This window comes from Tachypleus tridentatus, chromosome 13 (assembly GCF_004210375.1).
Source record: "Tachypleus tridentatus isolate NWPU-2018 chromosome 13, ASM421037v1, whole genome shotgun sequence".
NCBI lineage: Eukaryota > Metazoa > Arthropoda > Merostomata > Xiphosura > Limulidae > Tachypleus > Tachypleus tridentatus.
In genome coordinates, this window is record NC_134837.1 from 69,016,379 (window position 1) to 69,034,347 (window position 17,969).

The 17,969-nt window shown below is 33.6% G+C and overlaps 1 protein-coding gene across 4 annotated transcripts in view; it reads left to right on the plus strand.

The window, feature by feature from the left end:
• Nucleotides 1–8,707: 8,707 nt before the first annotated feature.
• The window catches only part of LOC143237306 (uncharacterized), a 32,066-nt gene continuing 22,804 nt past the window's right edge, over nt 8,708–17,969 (plus strand). For 3 of the 4 annotated variants that reach the window (XR_013019998.1, XM_076476406.1, XM_076476408.1), the window contains exons 1-2: nt 8,708–8,967; nt 14,835–16,096. Coding sequence is in view for 3 of the 4 variants with exons in the window: in XM_076476406.1 (XP_076332521.1) it covers nt 14,840–16,096 (1,257 nt within the window). In the remaining variant the exon portion in view is untranslated. Of the gene's footprint in view, nt 8,968–9,016; nt 9,303–14,834; nt 16,097–17,969 lie in introns of those variants that run through there. The other variant, XM_076476407.1, reaches the window with a different exon arrangement.

The window sequence follows — 17,969 nt, forward strand, 5'->3', positions numbered from 1 at the left end:
TAGCTTTTTGAACTTCTATTCCAAATTTCTTATGTTGTTTTGCTAAACATAGTCTCTTCTATTTTTTAAGATAACTTTATAACATAATTCAATCATAATAGCTTATGCTACTTTATAATATACTTCAAATTGTATTTAATCAATGATATAGATTATTTTAACGATTATACACCTCAAACTTCGAGTTACTGATGTTTTCGACTAATGTTGTTGTTTAATTGGGCTCAGGCATTTGTACCAACTACACTCACATTCCTCGATTTTTGACTAAACATCTTTTTGAAGGAAACTGTAAACAATATTGTTGTCAAGGGCTGACGATACGCTGCGAAAGCGGATTGAAATATCAGGCATATTTAAAGTTTGATTCTATGCCTGCAGATTTGCCATAGAAATGATTCAATTTACATTTATTTTTAGGGTTCATAAACACCACATGTGAAAGGTTTGTTTGTTTCTGTTTGTTTTTTTTAGTTTCGCACAAAGCTACTCGAGGGCTATTTGTGCTCGCCATCCCTAATTTAGCAGTGTAAGACTGGAGGGAAGCGAGCTAGTCATCACCACCCACCGCCAACTCTTGCGCTATTCTTACACCAACGAATAGTGGAATTGACCGTAACATTATAACGCCCCCACGGCTGAAAGGGCGAGCATGTTTGACGCGATGGGGATGCGAACCCGCGACCCTCAGATTGCGAGTCGAGCGCCGGGCCCATGTGAAAGGAACAAATGATAAACGATCCTATTATGTTGTGTTAACTGAAATTTAACTTCCGTGAACCAAACGACAAATCTTTACAGTGTATAGTTCCCTTTATTTATTATTATTTCTTTAATATTCTGTTACACATGAAGCACGTTAGGTTTTATTATTTAAGAAAGTAAAGAATAGAACAGCCGCCAAGTTTTATATTTTTATTTTAAAAGGATGATCTTTCGAGCTAACACTCATTGTCAGGTCATAGAGCTTACAATTTCGAGCTCTCCCTCGCTAGTACATCGGTAAATCTACGGATTTACAACGCTAAAATAAGAGGTTCGATTCCTCTCGGTGGGCACAGCAGATAGCCCGATGTGGCTTTCTTACAAGCAAAGGCCCGGCATGGCCAAGCGTGTTAAGGCATGCGACTCGTAATCTGAGGGTCGCGGGTTTGCATCCTCATCGCGCCAAACATGCTCGCCCTTTCAGCCGTGGAGGCGTTATAGTGTTACGGTCAATCCCACTATTCGTTGGTAAAAGAGTAGCCCAAGAGTTGGCGGTGGGTGGTGATGACTAGCTGCCTTCCCTCTAGTCTTACACTGCTAAATTTGGGACGGCTAGCGCAGATAGCCCTCGAGTAGCTTTGTGCGAAATTAAAAAAACAAACAAACACACCTACAAGTAAGTACACGCACATACAATTTCGATACATTTGTCGCCGAAGTGGCTAACTATGTATCTCTTTGTTTCTTATTTTCGCCTTTATAGCTCACAATGTGATCGGCTGATAAGTTTTGCTATAATAACATTGAATAACATATTGAAAAAACTGTTTTCAGAGTAGAAACCATAGTTGTTTAACGTCAAAAGTTTTAAAATATATTTTAGTTTTATTTTGTATTTAATTAACATGCTATTTTATTTTTTAGAAGTGAGTTAGTTTGTTCTGGCACATTTTTTAATGTGTGTATGGGGATGTATTTGGACACTGAAATGTTACAATTACTTCAGATATTTAAATCCCCTTTAAACACTTATTAATTCGTGATCGATGGGGTATAACCATGTTATTCCACACTTTTATTTCAAGAAGTTATATATATCATGGAATGGAACCAGTGTTCCCCCAGTTATACAGTGGTATGTTTGCTGACTTCTAACACTAGAAAATAGGTTTCACTACGCGTGGTGGGCAGAGCACAGATAGCTCTTTGTATACCTTTGTGCTTAATATCAAACAAAACCAGAACTATAAAAAGTAATTTTTTGCGCTCTGTGTAAGTTTCCAAGTTGTATAGTTCTGAATAAATTATTGAATAACAGACTTAGCGCTCGGACTGTGCTCCCCTTCTGGCTGCGCCCTAGGCAACTACCCCTATTGCCCTACTCTGTTTACGACTGAGGATAAAAATTTCAAATGTCTTCATAGGTGTGTACTTTGATTTGTGAGGTAAAGATTCTTCTACGCCTAAAGTTGATGCTAAAGACTGGCTAACAAGGTTTACACGGTATTCATTGTCGACTGTTTGGGTACAATTTGATTTTAGACATTCTCAATTTAAATTATAGTGATGTAAACCCCTTTTTTAAGCTGTCGAAGCATAATTAAAATTTATTTATTTATCATTAGACATAAGTTTGGCCTATTTATATTTATTAACGTTGTATTCTTGTCGCTTAGAGACTTTCAAAAACCAGAAGAATGTGTAATAAAAATATTGCAGACGACGCGTTTCTCCGAGGCCAGAGCTCACCAGGTCGCTAGGACATAACAAACACATTAGCGGTTGGAGTGTGTGTGTGTGTGTGTGTTTTCTTATAACAAAGCCACATCGGGCTATCTGCTGAATCCACTGAGGAGAATCGAACCCCTGATTTTAGCGTTGTAAATCCGAAGACATACCGCTGTACTAGCGGGGAGCAACGGTTGGAACACTACTTATATAGCCAATTTCTACAACAGCATTTATTTTGTTGTGAATGTCTTTTTCAAGCTGGTGGAGCATGATTATAATTAATTTGCTTACGTAGTGTGATTGAAATAGTATTGTTATATACACTTCCATTTCTAAAACTCCCTAAGGCAATGATTCTCAACGTTGGCCATATGAGAGGCCACGCCATATTTCTAAGGAGCCACATGTGAATGACGGAAAATTAGAAGGTCAGAGTAAATTATGATGGGCCATCAAACCTTCACTGCCCGAATAAAATATTTAGAATTGAATCAAAGGTTCCTTTCTCCCCTTCTCCCCCACAGCTCAGAAGTCAAGTTACTAGACGAGACTAGTGCTAGAGTAACAATCAAAATGTTTGTCTGGTATCTGTGAACGTTTTCGACTGATCCTCAACAATACCAAGACTATCGTTGTGCGGCGCGCCACTCCATCAACCAAGGACAAATGCTACCACACCATTTAATGATCTCTACAGTTGATTCTCACTTCACATAGGGTTAGAAAAGAAACTGTAACTCACTCTGTACTCTCCCTTTCAAACCCGAATTATTTTTGACAGCATTTTTTTTGTAATAACTGAGTGTGAAAATAGCTCTTCCTTGCATCGTTGAGCAATATATGTCTATAACAATCGATCAAAGAACATAAAAAAAAAACGAGAACAGTAATCCTCAAGACATTCTCTAGTACATGACAGGAAAAAAAGTGATGGAACATTAATGTACAGTGGACATTCATTGGGTGTACATTATACACAATTTAGCCTGTGGGTCCGAAAGGGAAACGGAGTCTGATTAAGCGCAAAAAAAAACACAATAATCTTGAAATAAAAATAAAAAGTTTTAAAAATTGTTCTAGTTACTGTTTGTTTATCATTGTTATTGTGTAAACCTAAACGTCGAAGATGTTATTGTTGAGCTCATCCTTTCAACAATATTAAAACATTCATATGCATCAGAGCCTGATTGTTGTGTCGGGTTATTGTTTCTTCTATAAGCTTAAGTAGGGTTTAAATATAAATGTTAGTGTGTGGCCCTGGCCGGCTTGGCCAGGAGGTTAAGGCGCTCGACTCGTAATCTGAGGGTCGCGAGCTAAAATTCACGTCACACCAAACATGCTCCCCCTTTCATCCTTGGGAGCGTAATAATGTGACGGTCAATCCCACTATTTGTTGGTAAAAGAGTAACCCCAGAGTTGGCGTTGGGTGGTAATGACAAGATGCCTTCTCTTTAGTCTCTCACTGCTAAATTAAGGATGGCTAGCGCAAATTGCCCTCGTGTAGCTTTGCGCGAAATTCAAAACAAATCAAATCAGTACAATCTGAAAGTCAGTGGTGATTTTTATGTAAGGAAGTGTAATTCGTCCTTTTAATAAATACTGTTTTAATTTTCTCATTTGAAATATCATGGTTTTTGTAAAAAATAAGGCCCTTAATCTGCGTGATGACTTTTTGTCATACGAACCGTGAGGTGAGGTCTCTGATACCGCTAATTTTCATTTTTTCCTCAAAACATGTTAACTCTGGATTCATAAAGTTCTTTGAGACTGACACTATTCTAAAACACACGTCTGTTAGATTATGTGAGGAAAAATTAATATATTTCAAAATAAATTATTTTATTGAAAAGAATAAAATTATCCGACGGAAACACATGTGAAGAATAAAACTATACATACATAAACACATAATTCTTTGAGCTGCATCATACACATACTTTCCTTGATGTTGCCGGGACATGAAGAATTACGCAGTGAAACCTTGTCATTATTCTCTTCTTGGGTGGAAAAAAAAGGCAGAACTTTTTCTTTTCACGTCTCTTGTGGATGTTCAATTTCATGTGTAACATTATTTTGCAAAATGTCTTCAATGTTTCTTGTTAGAGAACAGCGCACTGTACCATTGATGTCACGGCTTTTTTGGACGAAATTGTTCACATATATTATAAATGAATTCAAAATTATTCATATCATGTTCTGCAAACAGCTCATGAACTTACTTTAATAATGGTCTCGGTTCTACCCACGCAATTCTCAGTTAAGAAAAATTACTAGAAGTTCAAAGTACTAAATACAATAAATACATGGTAAAAAAACAACACATTATTTATTTAAAAAACTCCTCGTGGTATCACAGCGTGACAGATGAATTTTTTTTCCTCTGAATACTGTTAACATTCACCAATGGTTCCGAATGAGAAATACTAGAGAGGGTACAGCCACCATTCTGATGACACAGGCGTAATTTGTCTTTTGTAAACTTAACTGGATAGAAAATACAGATTATAAAGAAAAAGTAAGTTTACCATATATCTTTCTTATTATTGGATTGCAGCGTATGTTTGAGCGGAGAGGGAGTTTTCAATAATCATGTCAACTATTATCTGTGGGGCTTACATTCAAGCGCAGTTTATATTTAGTACAATACAGTAAATAGGAATTCGGCTTCAAGAACTTATCTCTAAAGTCATACAATTGTGCTGATGTATATTCCTTAATTCATCTATAAATCTATTATTATTATCATTATTATTAACGTGATTTATTTTTTTAGATATCAGATTATCCACGGATAGTACGGCGGAGAAGAAATGTTGGCAATATCCCATTGAGTATCTTGTCCACGGTTTTATTTCATCACCGCAGGACAGTGGGATATTACTGTTGAATACGTATGACCACACTTTCAAATGAAAGTATGTGGCCATGTAAATTGTGGACAGCACACAAGGACAAGTTTTACAAACCATTAGATTACTTCAAAAACTGCGTGATAATTTCCAAACGAGGACAACGGTAAAATGAGTATTGAGTGAAAGAGCAGCTACAGTAGACAAATGTTTACTTGCATTCTATGAGATTTCAAATAAATAGCGACAGCTGGCAAGCCACATAACCATATAATATAAGTGAAACTTTGATTTTGCCAGCAGTAACTGTTGTAACTTCAACTGTCATGAGCCAAAGTGCACGTGGAATTATTCAGGTCATCCCTTTGAGCAACTCGTCAGTATTGATGAAATGGGAGATGATATTTGTTTGTGTTTTTAATTTCGCGCAAAGCTATTCGAGTGCTACCTGCGCTAGCCGTCCCTAATTTAGCAGTGTAAGACTAGAGGGAAGGCAGCTAGTCATCACCACCCACCGCAAACTCTTGGGCTACTCTTTTACCAATGAATAGTGGGATTGACCGTCACATTATAATGCCCCCACGGCTGAAAGGGCGAGCATGTTTGGTGCGACGGGGATTCGAACCCGCGACCGTCAGATTACGAGTCGATCGCCTTAACCCACTTAGCCATGCCGAGCCAGGGAGATGATGTTGAAAAACAATTAGTCACACAATTACAAGTTAAAAAGTTTGCTCTGTAAATTGATGAATCCTGTTTATAGGGTAATGAAGACAAATTGATGACATATGCTTTTGGATGATAATCAACTCAAAGAAGAAATTGTTTTTGCTCAAAATCGTTCAACAGACACCAAACGTGAAACAAATTTTGAAGAAGTGACGAGTTTTCTCAAATAAAACAATATATTTCTTGAAAATATAATGGCTTGTGCAAATGATGGTGCTGCTTCAATGGTAGGTACATACAGAAAATTTATTGTTCATTTAAAAATGCTATGCTTGAAGTTTTTTTGCATACACTGCGTAGTTTACTGACAACATTGTGTTTCAAGGAACTTGGGAGGACGTTTGTATGACTCTCTTGCCATTGTAATAAAGGCTGTCAACTTTACCAAATCTCATGCATTTCAAGATCGTCTTTTCTGACAACTTTGTAAGGAAAATAAAGGCAATTTGGGATACCTAGTAATGCATACAGAGGTATGTTGGTTATCAAAGGGAATTTTAGTTGTTTTGTTGCACTTTGGGACAGTATTGTGTCATTTTAAAGTGATAAGCAGCTTGGAGAAAAAACGTTTCTATTAAGTGTGACATATTTTATATATCAAATATTTTTGAAAAGATGAATTTGTTGAACAAACAATTACATGGAAAAACTGTAATCTTATATCTTGCAAAGAGGTCATTACTGCTTTCCTTGGAAAACTAAAGCTGTATTGGAGTAATAGTGAACATCACGAGTTCACGCAATTTCATTCTTTGGCCGCTGTTGACATTGAACTGCAAGATGATGACCTTTTGTGTATGTAGAACAATAAAGCATTCGTATGGTGATATGCAAGTTTGATTCAGTGACCTACTTGATGTGAATATTCCGGATTGCGTGATGGATCCATTTGGAGTGAATGTGGTTGATGCTGACATAATATTACAAGAGTGTTCCATTGAACTGCAGAGTGATATAACAGCCCAAGTTAGATTCAAACGTAACAAACATTATTTCTGGATAAGTAGTGAAATAGCTAATAAGTTTCCACAGCTCTGGGAGGAGGGAAAATTGTATTTTATCGCTTTTCCCGCATCATATCTGGTTGAAACTAATTTTAGTCGGGTGACTTATTTGTTATCAAAATACATAACCGCCTTAATGTTGTGAAGAGAGGTGATCTTCGCTTATCACTTACCACAATGCAACCGGACATTCAAATCTTTCAAGTGTTCATCAGGTCAAAGAATCACACTGAATAAAATGTCAATGATTAACAGAATATATTTTATTTGCTCAGGTAATCAGTGTGTTATAAATATCAGGTCATCCATTAAGCAATGTTCGATTTTAGGTTGAAAAAAGAAAAAGGATTTCAAATGCTTTTAATGTTATTTAATCAATAATGTATGTTTCATTATTGTTAATTACTTCCTGCTAACGATTCACAAGCTTCTGAATGTCACTTCTATAAAATTCTTGGTGTTTGAAGGAAAAGAACTTTGAGAAAGTAGTTTTGACATCTTCATGTGTTCCAAGCTCTTTTCCATCAAGATAATTCCGAAAACTTCGGAATAGATGATAATCAGATGGGGCAAGGTATGGAGAATAAGGAAGTTTTTCTCCCAATCTAGCCTTCAATCTCTGCATATGTGATCCTTGCTGTATGGAGCCGTCCATTATCCTAGTGTAGCACAACACCTTTAGGATTGACCAAAGCAGGCCTCTTTTCTTTCAGTGCAACATTTAAGCGCTCTAGCTGTTGGCAGTAGAAGTATGATGTAATGGTTACACTGAGTGGCAGCAACTCAAAGTGGATCACACCAATATCTCACCAAACACTTAACAAAACATTCCTATGGTGGAGATCCATTTTGGACTGTGCTTTATCCAGTTTACCTGCACTGAGCCATTGACTGCGGCGCTTAACGTTTTATGAGATATCCATTTTTCATCTCCAGTCACTAACCTGTCTGAAAAAGGAGAGTTACGTCCACGATAGTGCAGAGAAGTGCAAATGTTCACTCTTGTTCTAAGGTCGGCTTATGTCAAATCATGGAGGACCCATTTTCCAAGTTTTGACACCTTTCCAAGCTATTGCAGATGACAGTGAACTGTTGAATGGGTTAAATTAAGCTTCTCTACTAGTTCTTCAACTGTTACAGCACAATCTTCATCAAGTGCAACCAACAGCAAGTCATAGTAAACTCAACAGAACGACCTGAACGTGGCGCATCACTTAAACTGTAGTCACCTGATCTAAACTTCTGAAACCACCTTCGACATTTTCTTTCAATGAGAGACTCCGCGCCATAAAAACCTTGAATGTTTCGTGTAGTTTCTGCTGCACTATTGCGTATTTTAAACTCATAAAGCATTATATGCTTAATGTGCTCGTCATCGTCAGACATATCCATCTTCAGAAGTGCTTATTTAATTAATGATCTGAGAAAATGGAGTTGGATTATTTTATTTTATTTATCTGGACAATTTTATACACGTCCTACTTCTTATTTTAGTCATTAAAACCTTCTACAAAGACTGAAATGGTAATGCATTTTCTGTATTAAATTTTCGAACATTACTTATGGGCTTATAGGATGAGCTGATAAAATATTTAAAAATAATACAATATTGTAAAGATAATATCATAAATATATTATAAATCAACAGCGTGGAAGTAAAGTAACTTTTTCCTAACTAACAGCGTTTACTAAGGGTAGGGCCATAGAGACAAATCAAATTAAAAAAGGGACCACTAGAAAAAAAAACACTGCGCTAATAATAAAAAGCCTAATATTAATGTTCAATGACAAGTAAATGATTTTTTATTTGAAACTTTATGGTGTAATACTTTAAAAAGTGTATGCCAATCAAATTTTCGTATGGAGAATCGACGATGGTTAGAACGCTCAAATTGGAATCTGGGGTCGGGATTTCGAATCCTGTCATCGAAAATATTTGTCCTTTAGCCGTGAGTATGATATAACGTGTAGATTAATACAAATTTTTGTTGGTAAAAGAGTAGCACAAAAATTGGCGATGGGTGATGAAGAATAGCTACCTTTTTTCTAGTCTTACACTGCTAAATTAGGGACAATTAGCGTAGATAGCCCTCGTGTAGTTTTACGTGAAATATAATAAACGAAAGAATAAGAAATGAAGTAATTCTCGTTCTGTTCACTAGATTTCACTACTTTGGAATAACTGTCCACTGAGATCGGTTGTACAACGTTTAAACGTATTATACAAATTGTAAAGATGTAGTAGCGTTTTGTTGTGTAGTAAAGGAAACTCTAGGCCTCATCGGTAAGAGTTCGGGATCCTAATATAATTAATTTTGAAATACTAATTTATAATAACTTATAAAGAAAATTTAAGTGTTTTAAAGTGTTATATTTTCTTATTATCGTAGGCGTAGGTTTTACTTTTACGTTCGCGATATTACTTTGCTTATTTAATAACTTTATTGTTTGTAACATTGTTATTTTATAACAAAAATGTACTTTAAGTTGAAAATAGTGCTTCTCAACTGGAAGTCCTCCACAGAAATCCAGGGGTTACATTGAATGCAATAGTTCCGCTTGTTCTAATGTATAAATATTAACTAGTAATATGATTATTTCAATCCGACTATTTAGTATTACTATTAATTATAATATAGCGAGTTTCACTACTAAACAGTTTGATAGATCTTTAGTTAATTATGTACAAGGTAATGCATTATATCATAATTTAGATCGCATATAAATGGAACCCAGCCAATAGTATCATTGAAAAAAAAAAAGGATATTGGTTGCAAATCAAAAGATCTTTACCACTAGTTTAGGTGTGATTTTATACTTATAGTAATTTCGTGATTGCTAGGTGTGTACCTGATATGATGAAAAGCAAACTGTTTTCAAGGAAAATATAATATGGTTTGCTTAAAGTTCAACTTGTATATCAACTAATGAATTATGAAATAAGGACCACAAAGTTCCTAATATTGCTTTGTTTTATCATGTTAAATAACTAATAAGTATTTATTAATGGTTGTCAAGTTTTATTTGTGTGTTTTCAAATGGAAAATACTTCTGGATATAAAAACAGAAAACAACTCCAAGAATAATGAAGATAACTACTGTTTGATATATATCTGACTGTTATTAGTCAAGGACCCACTCACAAACTCTGTTTGTAGTGTTAACATTAACCCATTGGTAACTGCTACATGGTTGAGAAATGTGTAATGGACTTCTTTCACTTTGATTATGGGAGATTTATATATTCACAATTGTGACTTTGCACTTGGACATTTCTGTGACCAAGAACTATAATCCTCAAGGGATCTTTACTAAAATAAAAATAAACTCAGAGGTAGCTAGCTTGTATCATTACAGTGTTTCTATTGAAAGGTAACCCATTCTTAAGGTCATCTATAATATTAGTAAAATAAAACTGTCTTAGCTGAAGATTGCTTCTCTGCTGTTAAAATTTGCATTTGCAGTCCATAGTCTTAACATTCTCACCTTCAAGTAAGTGATATGTAAAGTGATGCATCACCATTTTCAGTTTCAAACACCTTAATCAGATTGCCTAACTCTTTTAAAATAATATAATTTCAGAGATCTCGTCAACTTACACAATGAGTTGCCATTGGCTAAAATAGTGGCCAACACTTTAAAAAAAGGTTATGACAATTTTTCTGAAAAAGTGTTAATCATCTCAAAGTCTGCCACTGCTGATTTTAGGATTCATTATTGAAACTTATGTCATTTTATAGATTCTTTCTAGACTGAATCACTCAACATTTAAAGGACCAAATGTGAACCAAGAAAAAAAACTATTTTAAGGCTAAATAATTTAGACTTTTTTAGGGCTTTGAGAAACTAGAGACTTGGGCTTGCATAAAAAACCCAAACAACTGCATATCATTGTCTTCCCAGATTGTAAATTTGGCAAGAAGTTGCCATAATGTAGTTTTAGGAGTGTTTGTGGCTGTGGATCTGTAAACAGGGAACAAAGCATGTTGTTTTACATACAAGAGCACAAAAAGTAACTAAGTACAAGCAAGACTAAATGTATTTGTACTTCTAGATGACATCAACTTGCCATTAAACGGGCACAGAACTCTTCACTTAAAGGAAAAAGTGTGTGACATTAGGACTAAAGATCCAAGCATTTTGAGGAAGAGAAACTGTTCGTTAGGAACCGTTTGGTATAAATGTTATCTAGCTTTGTCTTGCATGCCCATCCAAATCTACTGTTATGTGGAGATGGCAGTAGACAGGATTCTAAATTGAACTATTTGTGGGCAGAGGGAAAATTTTCCATTTATGACTGGATGGGAAAGAAGTTTTCAATGATAGAAGGAACATATCAAATACAGACATTTTGTTGGAAGGTGAAATGTATCAGATACAGGTGGAAGAAATATGTCAGATGCAGTCTTTTCTTGTGAAAATACTTATGGCTTATGGAAAATTTTTAAAATTTCACTGGTTTATTTGAGAAGTATATAATACCAGGTGTGTCAGGGTAAAACTATTTGAGTGATGCAGCACGTTTCATTGTTGTTGTATTTTGTTAAGGTTGTCAAGTAATCAAAATAATTAATAAAATGAAATTGTTAAGATTTAGTATTGAATGTTTTGCACTGGACTGATTATGAGTATGACATTTGAAATTTTCTGCCATACCTGCAGAATTAATTGAACACCAAAAAATGCATCTAATGTACTTTCACTTACAGCTCAGATGTTCATAGCTTTATATATTTTTGTGTTGATTTTGTATGATACAAATGTCTTAAACTTATATTAGTATTTCTATTCCTTGCAGAAATAAAATAAAATTTAACACATTTTTTTATTATTGTAATTATGATTATTCATTTTGCTTGTCTTGAATATTAGTGATCTCTTACAAACCATGTGCATAAGAAAGATGTCTTACATTTGTTCTCGATAGCTGGAAAACTGAAATAATTTTATTAAAATTAGGTCTAGGGTCAGATTCCGAACACAACAGTCTTAAAATAAACTAATTTAGTATTACAGTGATAGAAAAGGCTTTTTACAGATACTTAGTTAGCTGTAAGTCCTGGGTTTCATTTGCATAGTTTTTCTGTTACTTTTTTGAATTGTTAATTGTGCTCTTATTGAATCAATCAAGAAAATAACAACACTATTTATAAAGTAGTATGAAAATACACATGCTTTGAGTGCATATATTTTTCTTTGTGAAAATTTGTAATGAAGGCCTAATTTTAAATCATATAAATCATAAAACTTTCCTGCTGAAATAAATCACTGTTATTACCTGTTTCATGTAGCTTTGAAATAAATTTACAAGAAAATTTATTACAATAAAATTTATATTGGAAAAACTACTCATTCATTTTTCATAGTAGAACTAGATAAACAATGTGTATTTGTGTTTTTTGATGATAGGAAAGAACAAAAAGTGTGTACCTATAGGTTATTTTATTGTCGGCCTGAATAAACAAAATATGTAATTATGGGTTATTTAATTATAGGTCTGGGTAAACAAAACATGTAATTATGGGTTATTTAATTATAGGTCTGGGTAAACAAAACATGTAGTTATGGGTTATTTTATTATAGGTCTGGGTAAACAAAACATGTAGTTATGGGTTATTTTATTATAGGTCTGGGTAAACAAAACATGTAGTTATGGGTTATTTTATTATAGGTCTGGGTAAACAAAACATGTAGTTATGGGTTTTTTGATGACAGGATTCTATAAAAAAACTTAATTGTCTTTTTATGATAGGATTAGATAAAATTTATAGCTGTGGAGGGAGCTGAACAATTAACTTGATTAGTTGATGTAATTCATTCTCAAAGATGATTAGTAATTAATTTCTTTGATTATTCTAGCTGTTCAATAATCAAAATAAATATGATTTTTTATTACTATTCAGGTTTGTTTTCAGCTTATTTAGTTAGTCTTGTGACTCATAAAAAGAAACTAATCTAAATTAGTGTTTGTAATTGTTACTGTTATATCCACTATATTAATAATCAAAACATTCAGTACTTTTGTTTGTTGTTAATTACAAAGTTATACCATGGGTTATCCTTACTCAGTCAACCTGGATTATCAAAACTGATTTTTCAGCACAGGAATTTGCTTTATATCCATTTTGAATTTTTTTTTTACTATCTCATAATACTAACTAATTTGTTGAATGTAGACATATAACTTTACTAATAGCTCAGTTCTAATCATGCATTTTTTCTTTAGACATATTGTGTTTGACTTGAAATTGTAATTTTTACTATGTTGACACTTGAATAAGGAAACATATTTAAGTACACCAAAGCTTATGTATTGTTACATTATTAATTTTGATGGAAATGGTGTCAGCAGGTGATAGGATATAGATAGAGGTCATGTCTGGTCAAGTGTATAAACAGGGAATAGACCTTGACAAATGTATCTGTTGGTAGGATCATTTCAATAGTTTAGTAACAGGTCATTTCTTTTGATGATTTCTATAGTTTCTTTCTTTTTTTAGACTTGGATTGGTGTGAGAGAATAATTTAACCCAAAGTATTTTGTGACACTTATGATAAAATATTAAGGCAGGTGGCTGAAATCACCTTTACGTACATAACTTTGGTGTTCTTTGCATTTCATTTCTGAGTAATATGATGTTTTTCCTATGTATTTCTCTTTTGTCTCCACATTTACATGTGATACTGTATATGCACCATTTTCATTCTTTTGAGCTAGGTAAAAAAAAATTATGTTTACATGAAGGTTTGAATATAGTGGTTATATGTTAGTGGCCAAATGATTAGAAAGTTGAGTAATTTTGTTAGCAATTTCTGGTACAAAAGGGAATGAAATAAATGTTTTGGGTTTTGTGTTGTTGATAAGTTAGTTATCGAAATTTTTTTCACTGTTTTTAAGTTTGACACAAGCCCTATCTATGATATTTGGGTTAAAACCTCTTGAAGGTGCAATATTATTAAGTTAATTCAATAAGTAAGTGTTCTTTGTGGATGCAAAATTTTACAGAAGAAACCAGTAGACACTATCTTCAGTATATGGCCACATGGGTAAGAGATGCTACTCAATTTTATTGAGTACATAAGCTCATAATTTTTAGACATGAAATAGAATCCAATAATTGTTCCTCTTTTCTAGATGTGAATGGGAAAAGATAAAATGACCAAGCCACCACTAGTACATACAGGGGACCCCATTCTGCCACCATTCCACCACACATAAGCTTTAATTGCTACCTTTCACACAAAATATCTTCCTGCATCATCCACATAAAATCTGCTATACAACTTTGCAGTCACAGATAATACTTAGTCTCCTATACCAAAACTATGAAATAATGATAGTTCAGAAACTACAGAAATTATAAAAAGAAATGACTTGTCACTAAACTGTTGTTATGACCCCACCAATGTCAAACACATTTGGCAAGGTCTGTTTCCTGTTCATCACTTGATTAAACTTGACCTCTACCTGTATCCTATCATCTGCTAACACCATTTCCATCAAAATTAATCCCTCTTGTTTTTGTAAAAATACATTGATCATACCTGAAGAAGACAGACCAATGTTCTGTCATGTAGTATATTTTGCAAACATTAAAACTTTTCTTTATGCTTATGAATTGTTGGTTGTATGCCTATTATTATTATTATGTTCACAAATAATATGAGCCAATGTTTTAGGAAATGACATTGCATCAACAAAAAATGTTAGAGTTACTTTCTGTTTGATGTTACAGTAGATTTGTATGGAAGTAATTTTGTTTTCTTTGTGAAATCCTTTTTGGTATATCAGATTTTTTTAAATAATTTATTACAGGAACTATGAATCTAAAAACATTACTGAAGGACTATGAAGAAGTTCATCTTCGAGACTCAAGTCATGTGTCAAACAATTGCACCTTGATTCTGACTTCTTTCAACATCAAAGAATTACCAGGAGTAGTGTTAGGCCTCTCATGTCTTGTTAATCTAAATTTAGATCACAATGGTCTTTGCAGTCTCCCATTGGACATGTGTGATCGCCTCGTGAATCTTCACCACTTGTCCCTTAATAGCAACGAGGTTGCTTCTCTTCCACAGAATCTTGGAAACTTGAAGAATCTAGTAGAACTATTGGCAAGAAAAAACTACATTCAAGATTTGCCTGTTAGTGTTTGTCAACTTGTTCATTTAGAGAAGCTTAGTTTGACTGGGAATCAAATCATGCGCATACCTGAGAATATCAGTTGTCTCCAAAATCTTAGAGAGCTCTTTCTTGATGAAAATAACATCCAGTCTCTCCCAGACAGCTTTTGCCATTTAAAAAATTTAGAAGTTCTAGAAGCTAGCAAGAACATGATAACTGAGTTGCCTGAGATGTTTGGTTATCTGACCAAGCTTCACACACTAAAATTCAATGATAACAACATCAGTGAACTTCCTAATTCATTCAGTTATTTGTCAAGTCTCAAATACATTGATTTGTCACATAATAATCTGGTGGCATTGCCTGAGACACTTGTTTCAGCAGAAATAATAGTAAGGCTGGTTCTAGACTACAATTACATTTGTAGTTTCCCTGCTTGGTTTACCTGCATGACCAGTGTTGAGGAATTGTCCATGAAAGGCAATAACATCAGTGGAAATCCTTTTTCAGATGATTTTTGCATTAAGTGTTCCAAATTGAAACATTTTGATTTTGGTGGAAATAACATTGAAGCTCTTCCTAGTACATTTGGATTTATCCAAAAACTGGAATTCATAGACATGGGGAGTCATTTGTTTCACCTGCAACAAAACCGAAACCTTAAGAATGGCAACTTACTAAAATCTCTCCCCTCAGGGTTTGGGGATCTTCATCATTTGACAGAATTACATTTGGATGAGAATCAGCTTGAATGCTTACCAGAAACCTTTGGAAATTTGAAGAACCTTGAAATTTTGGACCTGAGTAATAATAAACTGACATCCCTTCCAGATAGCTTTTGTCATCTGGAATTTCTGCGAATTTGTATGTTGTCCATTAATTATCTTAAATTTATTCCTGTGAACTTTGGACTACTCCGGTGCTTGGAAGACTTGCATTTAGATAACAATCAGGTTGGATGGTGTGTTTATGATCTTTGTAATGTTTGTTTGTTGGTATTTATTTTAGTAAGTAATTTAATAATGATCTATTCTAGAAGTGATTAAATATTTGGTATATTTTGTACAGACAAACAACTATCTGAAGTCAGTTGTTTTTTCATGTTTCTATTGATCTTTTTACTTTTGGCCAAGATACTTTGATAAAATATTTTTTCTTCAGTGAGCTGTTGCTACTTAAATTTAAACCTCATGATAATTATAGTCTTCATTGTTTCTAAAGTTCACAAAATGCCTCTGTACTATTAATGTGAATTGTAGTACATCTACTAGGTTGCACTGTCCTTTCGTGTTCATTGTAGCAACTTTTTAACATTGAATGATTTCCAAACTGCTTTTGGCCTGAATTTCTGTGTAGTTAATTCTTTCCCAAAATTAATGTAATATTAACTTTTTATTAACTTCTGTCTTTTTGTTTAACCTGTGAGATCTGTTTATTATTTCATGAGGTGGTATTGCTTTTCTAGTTCTGTTCTCTGATTAGTTGTTAAACTCTTGACAATCAAGAATCTAAATGTTTGTCTTTTTGATATGAATATTTTTCTTCTACTGTATCTTAGTTTCATATAGTGCTGTCAGGTATGAAATTTATTTTTACATGTTGACAGACCTAAAGTTTCACAAGTTTCTTATCTGTTACTTAAGGACTACTGGTCTGTATGTAATCTCTGGTCTTGCATTTTGATCTAGATGCTACAGACCAGTGTAGCTAGTTCCAGTTATCCTAGTGTTGAGATGGTTTCTAGAGACATTCCTGTTTGGCATCTAATACCATCTATGATTATTTATCCTTCTGTCAAAGTTGAGGACTTGTTTGTTTGTTTGTTTGTTTTTGGAGGTGCTTCATCGTCAGTTATTTAAAATCAGGAGCCTATTGTTTGAACTACAGGTATATTCTCACTTCTGAATTCTCAGGTTTCTACCTTGCTACAGAACTTGATTGATGCTGAACCTTTCTTTGTTTTGTCTAGATGTATCCACTTTGCTCTTAGAGGAAAATTGCATCATTAAATTAAAAGGTTAGAGAGAATAAACATGTATCATTCTCCTACACATTTAATGAAAATTTTCAGAGTTGAAATTTATTCAATAAAAAAAGTTTATATTTTAACAAAATCTTTAGTGTTTGTAATTTTGATTTTTTCTTTCATGAGGTTAATACAACACTCAAAGCCCTCTGGAAGAAAATTGTAATAGTTTGAATAAATTGCACCCATTATAAACTTTCAACTTTAAATAAAAGTGTTTTATCCATTTTAGTGAATCACTGTTTCTCAACATTATCACAGTGTGATGTAATTGCCTGTTTCCTTGCTTTGAGAATTCATAGGCTTATCATCTGTACACATAATCAGAAATATTTTTCCTTCTTTTGTTTTATGATGTAAGCCAGAATGACTTTCAGTTACGTACAGACACCATAGAGCAATGCTAATGCTTAGCTAGATGTCATGTTGCTCGAAGAAAAACTGTTTGTGAAGAATTACAGACCTGATTTCTGAAAATGTGGAAATCTTTATTTTATACTTCATTTATATGCAATATTACTGAAAAATAAAAGTTCTTCACGAAATGAAATAATGTTGACTTTTTTTAAAAAATTATAAAGAGAGCTTAAGACATGTATATCAAATAAAACCTTATGATAAACAGTTTAAATATGGTGAGAAAATTATTTATATTCCATGCACATGATCACAAGCACAGTGAAATTGCATTTAGTTTTTTTTTAATCAAAACAAAAATTAAATTTAGCCTTGTACTGGAAATTTTTAAAAAATGTAAAAATAAGTAATTGAAATCTAAAATAAAGATAAGCACTTTTAAT